General features: G+C 45.5%; 1 protein-coding gene across 1 annotated transcript in view; it reads left to right on the top strand.

Annotated features, from left to right (window-relative positions):
* Positions 1-6162, top strand: part of med13a (mediator complex subunit 13a) — a 66792-nt gene that overhangs the window by 6670 nt on the left and 53960 nt on the right. The window contains exon 2 of the mRNA XM_014335018.2: positions 398-632. Coding sequence (XP_014190504.1) covers positions 398-632 — 235 coding nt within the window. The remainder of the gene's footprint in view (positions 1-397; positions 633-6162) is intronic.

Raw genomic sequence — 6162 nt, 5'->3', positions numbered from 1 at the left:
CACACACACACACACAGTGCTCTCCAATAATGAGGATTAAGCTGGTGAGACCACATTTACCAGCATTAGTTTTTTCCTGTGAGTGTTTCCAACATGTCTTTCATGATCGCAGCTGAAACATTAAGTACAAGATCTTTTACAGAAACAGTCGAATGTCCCACTTTGTTTGCGGCTGTTTCTCGTTTGCGTCTGTAGCGAAATGTTTTCTCCCTCACAGTCTCGACAGCATGGGGTGTTGTCAGGATAGTTAGGGGGTGAAAACCCCCATAAAAGAGGATTAATACTTACTCTTAACACTCTGCTCACCACATGTTTCCTCAGAGGTGCTGAGTGGGTCCCAAAGCAGCGACTCTGCACACTAACAGTTTCTCCCCCCCCCCTCTCTCCTGTCTTGCAGGCTGACTTGACAGGGATCAAATGGAAGAGGTTTGTGTGGCAGGGTCCCACCTCTGCACCAATCCTCTTCCCGGTGACGGAGGAGGACCCCATCCTGTGCAGCTTCAGTCGCTGCCTGAAGGCTGATATACTAAGCGTGTGGAGGAGATGCCAGCAGCAGGGTCGGAGGGAGCTTTGGCTCTTCTGGTGGGGTGACGACCCAAACTTTGCTGATCTCATCCACAATGAGCTTGCAGGTGGGAACTCTTTTGCATACACAGAAGTGCCATTAATTTGAATAAATAAGCAATGCATGTTACATTTACTGTTTAGGTGCATTGCATTTCTGCAGCTTCCTCTCTCTATGAAGGTCGGAGTCAGTTATAGGATAATAGCCAGATTAGTACCAGAGTTCAGAGGAGCAGGGCTGTTTGATAAAGAGATGCCCCTCACAGTTTAAGAGCAGTTCATTTACACTACTGCAGAAAGATGAACAGATAGTGTGACAAGTTGTTTGGTTTTTTCTTTTAGATGATGATTGAGTACAAGTGGAATGTTCTTTTATTTTGTCAGAGAAATGACTCAAGTCAAAAAGCCATTGTAGGAATATGAAATTCTACTTCTGCTGCCTCTGTCAGACTGAGCCAAGGTTGCATAGCTAAATGAGTAATGGCTGTAAAAGATAGCAGAAAGTGTCGAGGACTCGCAGCTTGTGTAACAGAAGCACTTGAACATGCATCCCCCTATCAAGAAACGTTATTGGTTGTACAATGAAAAATGATACAGATGTCACCGCTTGATTGTCAGGTAGGCACAGGGGAGGTACGCTGAAATTGCAAGCCTCAAGCAAGTGTCGCTATCTGTGTAATCCAACACCTCCGTAGTGCCCCCACCCTTTGCCCTTCTCTGACTGATAACCCAGCCAGCCAGCCAGACTGGTAGTGCCAACATCTGCAGGGCTAACTCCCTCTCCCTGGAGACACTGGGCATCATGCTGTGTTATTATTACTTGTGTGTTTAAAACAGGGTTAACATGTCTGAGTGGTCCTAGGCTGCGGCTAAGGAATCAGCAGCTTGCCTTTTGGCTCGAACAAGCAAGTTGGAAGTCACATGTCACCGTTTTGCACAGGGTTAACAAAAAAGGAAGAAGGTATAAGAAGCAGAGCAGGGGCAGCCATGCAGAAATGAGGCACATGCACCCCCACCCCTGACCCTGCTCTGCTTCTTATTTAACATTTTTTTTAGTAATAGTACAATTACTGGTGGAAGATGGGAAAAGGCCATCTTTATGCATGCTCTCTGCCATGTAGATTGCAGTTTGGAGTCTGAGCTAAATACAGCCTGCCTGTGACCCCCCCCCCCCCTTATTATGGGACATTGTGCCTGAAGTAGCCTCAAAATGGGAGCTGAAGGCTGCAATGGGCAGCACATTTAGCTCTTAACAGGTCCTGGTAGTAACCCAAAGTGTTTGGCTCAGGTCTTCTGATGTAGGCTGCTGGGGTCACTGCTGTGTTCTGGCTTTGGGCAGATTAAACATATTTAGTGTTTCAGGAGATGAATATTAGGTAATCAGATATTGTCTAGAAAACCTGGACTGGTATTTTTCCTTCCAGGTATTTTAACACCAAAACGATGAATCATGTTTTTGCAGTAGTCTCGGCAGCTCGTCTTTTAGGTGTGGTGTTATTTGAATTTTTAATTAACCTCCATTGTGCCTTTTCCTCTTGGGACTAATCTTGACACGGACAGTCAGAGGCTTTTTGCACCGTCCTTGTCTTTGGGTCTTTTCGTGGGGCTGTGACAGCTCTGTACCATTAATGCCAGTGCTGAGTGTGTGAGCGCTCGCAGCAGTATTCTCCTGAACAACAACTGTTGCCACTCAGACAAAAGCGCCTCATTGCCACTGGTATAAGTGGAAGCCAGAGGCTAATGCCGCGCTCCGTTTGAAGTCGGAAATCGGAATCTCCGTTTTCGGTCAGAACTTACAACTGGAGCACCCGATCAAGTCGTACTTCCTAACGGGAAAGTCAGAGAAGCCGCATGAACCCTGACTTAAGAGTCCAAGATGGCAGCAGTGCATGTAAACGTTAGTGAAATTGTAAAATCTGTAGCATTACTACTGTTTATGTCTGACTGGTTAATTAAGACACGCAGAGCACTAACCAGCCTCTCTCCATCAACGTGCTGCAGGAGTGTTGTACTGCCAGCATGAATGGCTTCACCCTTCTGAGGAGCAATGTCAGTTTTCCTCGCTTTCCCGACTTTTACTATGGGAATGCACTTAAACTGAGAATGATGTCACTTCGAGGCAAATGGATTGCTTCAAATGAAACACTTTGTCAGAAGTTTTCTTTGGGGTTGCAAATTCAACAAGTCAACCCCAAATTTCTAAAGCCACATCTTTCCAAACTGTTGCAGCGTTTTATAACCCACCTGTATATCTCTGCGTTCCTGTACTGACGTATCATAAAGAACCGACGGGATTGTGCGCTCCCGTCTTCAGCCCAGCGCACGGTTACATAAATTGCTGCGCAGGAAAACTTCTCAGTTCCCAGATTAGAGGTTTTATTCATTTCAGCTCGCAACAGAAAGTCAGTTGAATGTTAATAAAGTAGAAAATGATCATCCTGAACACCAGGACACCAGCTCGAGCTGAGTGTGGGTCTCTGGGCGGGTGTCCCAGAGGAAGCAGGGTGCTGAATGAACACTTGCTTGTGTTTATGGACTCTTCGGGGTACCCTCCTTGTTGAGGTGTGAATTGACAGATAACTCCAACCTGTGCATCCAACTGGAATGTCACAACTGTTGTCGCCTTTTAAGCGCCACACTCTCTCTGTTGTCGTTCTCTTTTCTTTGGTTCCTGGCATCTTGGGAATTTGAAAAAGCTTTATTTTCTTTTTGTTTTTTTTCCCAGCCTCTATGGTTTTTTTTGTCTTTAGTGCAATGTTGGCGGTAAACATGAAAATCCGCTCTTGTCCTTTCATTTCAGCAGCTGAAATGGCGCTTGCTCATTCCCCCACACCCTCCTTTCCACCCTCATTAGATTAGCAGCCTGTGAAAGTCTTTTAATTTTGAGCAAGTGCCATTTCTGTATACCAGTGTGCCAGTAATCCCTTCTCTCCAGGGAGATGAGGGGAGAAGGAGCGAGCCAGAGAGATGGGAGTAGTGAAGGGCGGAAAACTTAAGGGATCTTTTAACGTCAGACTCTTAATCACCATTGAAGGAATGTAAGGGGAACAAACCACCAAGCCCCTTTTCCACACTGTTGGACAACCCGCGTTGCTTGCATTTACACAACGAGAAAACTAATTCTAATCTTCCCCTGGCCATGCACAGAAATTATTCCCAACAAGTGAATGCCATTGCTGAATTAAACCCCCCCCCGCCCCAACTGGGTTAGTATAGGCATGTATTCTTATGCAAATGCAGCGCTCTCTTCATCGTGTCTCCCCCTCAAAAGCTGGTGGAGTCTCCTGACCAGGGGCAACCAGAGCGAAAGATAAATGCCTGCCTTTTCCTCCTCTCAAAGACCCACTGATCTTTCTTCTTCTTCTTCTTTTTCCTGTTTTGCATAGAAATTAGGGAGTGGATGTCTGTCTGTGAGGGTAATTGCTCCATTGCACATTTGTCCTCAGTCTCCACTAGCTCGCTCAGGTCCTTTTTCTCTGCAAACTAAGTCCCGCCGAGGCTTCTGCTGCCAGCAGCCTGACACCACGTTTCTCTGGGGTGATTCCAAGTTCAGTGTTCCCCCAGCTGAACGTGACCGTAGAGTTGGTGGAGCTGCACTCGCATATCAGATTTTTACATTTTTACATTTCCATGTTACGTTTAAGCTGAAAAAATAGAGACAAAAATTCTGAAGCTTTTTTTTTTTTTTTTTTAAAGAATAACTGAATAGTTAAGTTTAACTTCAGTGTTGCTGTATTATAATAGCTAATGTGTGCCTCCGAGTCGACAGATTTCAAATTGAAATGATCTGTTTCTGCTGTCCAGAACGGATTATCAGCGGCCCCTCTCTGCTTCGGTCATTGGTGGCCCCACATCTATTCATTACTGGGTGCTGGGTTAGATCCTTGAAGAGAGGAGAGACGATGGGGGCGGGGAGGTTGCGTTTACAATGCCCACCTCCTCCGTCAGTTTGATGATGAACACACTGAGACGTGTTCAGCGATGGAGGGAAGAAAAGTGCAATTTAGCAGCACTCTGTGGGCTTGTTTTTGCACTGATCATCTTAACAGTTGTTTAGGTTTTTTTGCTGTTACGCTGTAATGTGTTTGTAGCTTTGCCAAACTTTTGGAGGATTTTCTTTTGTTGTTGTCGTCTGATGACTTTTGTCTGTGTTTGAATCAAGGATGAAATCAAAACAAGCCTGCTTTGCACCTCAGGGCAGAATCTCCAGTTCCAAAGGGCATATTTCAGTAGTCGGTGAGGGTCTGTTAGCTGAAAGTTTCACTTTCTCACAGGTCGGCCTAACCCCCTCCCCCCCTCCCCCCCTCTCTGTGAAGATCTCTCGACTGCGTATTTATTGAACTGCTCTCAGATCTGTGACAGGTGCTTTGTTTGAAGCACTTCCTGCAGAATACAGATGCATGTTGACAATGTTCACAAAATTCAAATATTAAGACTTGTGTTTGAATTACCGTATTTCCCGGACTACAAAGCGCACCTGAATATTAGCCGCACAAGCTAAAATCAGGGGAAAATCCTGTTTTGTACATACATTAGCCGCACCTGACCAAAAGCCGCAGGTGTTTCAATGTTGACGTATCATATGTAAGAGAATATGCACAAAGGGAATTGTCGGGAAAGAGATGGCTGTTTGGAGACACACCCCTTTTATTAATATTTTGAAAACAAGTTATGGGTACATATTTGCACAGCTTTTTAGGTATATGTACAAGTAGCGGTAATTACAAGTACAAAACATGTACTGTGCTTCATAAATGAGTAACAAATGTAGTACATAACAATAACCTGCAGCACACCAGAAAAATAGATTCGGCCTACCTTTTAGGCTCAGGTGCAGCGACACGGCTTTAACAAGAAGAAAAGTCAGTCATTCACCACCATCTTTCTCTTCTTCCTGCGCACTAAAACCACCAAAGTCCTCTCCTCCAGTGTCGGAGACGAACATGCTCAGGGTGGCTTCGTCATCCACTCTTCTTCTCTCCTTCGTTATCACTTTCAAAACCAAAGAAATCCTCGTTGTCAGTGTCAGAGTCGAACACCCTCTGAAGGGCCGTGGCGGTGTCCTCCTCTCCATCATGCAGCAGTCCAGCCCTTCGAAATCCGTTGGTGATCGTGGATGTTTTCACACTTTTCCACGCTGTCAGATTCCACCGGTGGAGTTGAGCATGACTTGCTTTTCGCAAGTTTATCGCCGCTTGTCATCCACGCCTCCTGCTGAACGTGTAGTGCTACTTTGAAGTTTGTTTTTCGCGCTACTTGTACGGCACTATGTTGCCTGGCGGATGGACATGTGACCAACACACCACTCTTGAACCCAGATACTGTGTGTCTGATCACATGCCCTTCCGCCAGGCAACGTAGTGCCGTACAACAGCGGAACAAACAAAACAAATCGTCTTACGATGTGACAAAAATCACGAACAATCCAGAGAAAAGCCGCACCTGACTAAAAGCCGCAGGGTTCAAAGCTGGTGCAAAAAGTAGCGGCTTATAGCCCGACAATTACGGTACACTCCCTCATTATTTAAGTACCATTGATTCTTTAAACTCCCCATTGCGAGTTTAAAGGTTGCCTCTGCTGTTAATTTTTTGTAAGCC

This window comes from Haplochromis burtoni, unplaced genomic scaffold, assembly GCF_018398535.1.
Source record: "Haplochromis burtoni strain Fernald_Lab_line unplaced genomic scaffold, NCSU_Asbu1 Contig_24, whole genome shotgun sequence".
NCBI classification, from domain to species: Eukaryota; Metazoa; Chordata; class Actinopteri; order Cichliformes; family Cichlidae; genus Haplochromis; species Haplochromis burtoni.
Note: the sequence above shows the minus strand (reverse complement) of the source record. Positions and strands in the feature narration are given on the sequence as shown.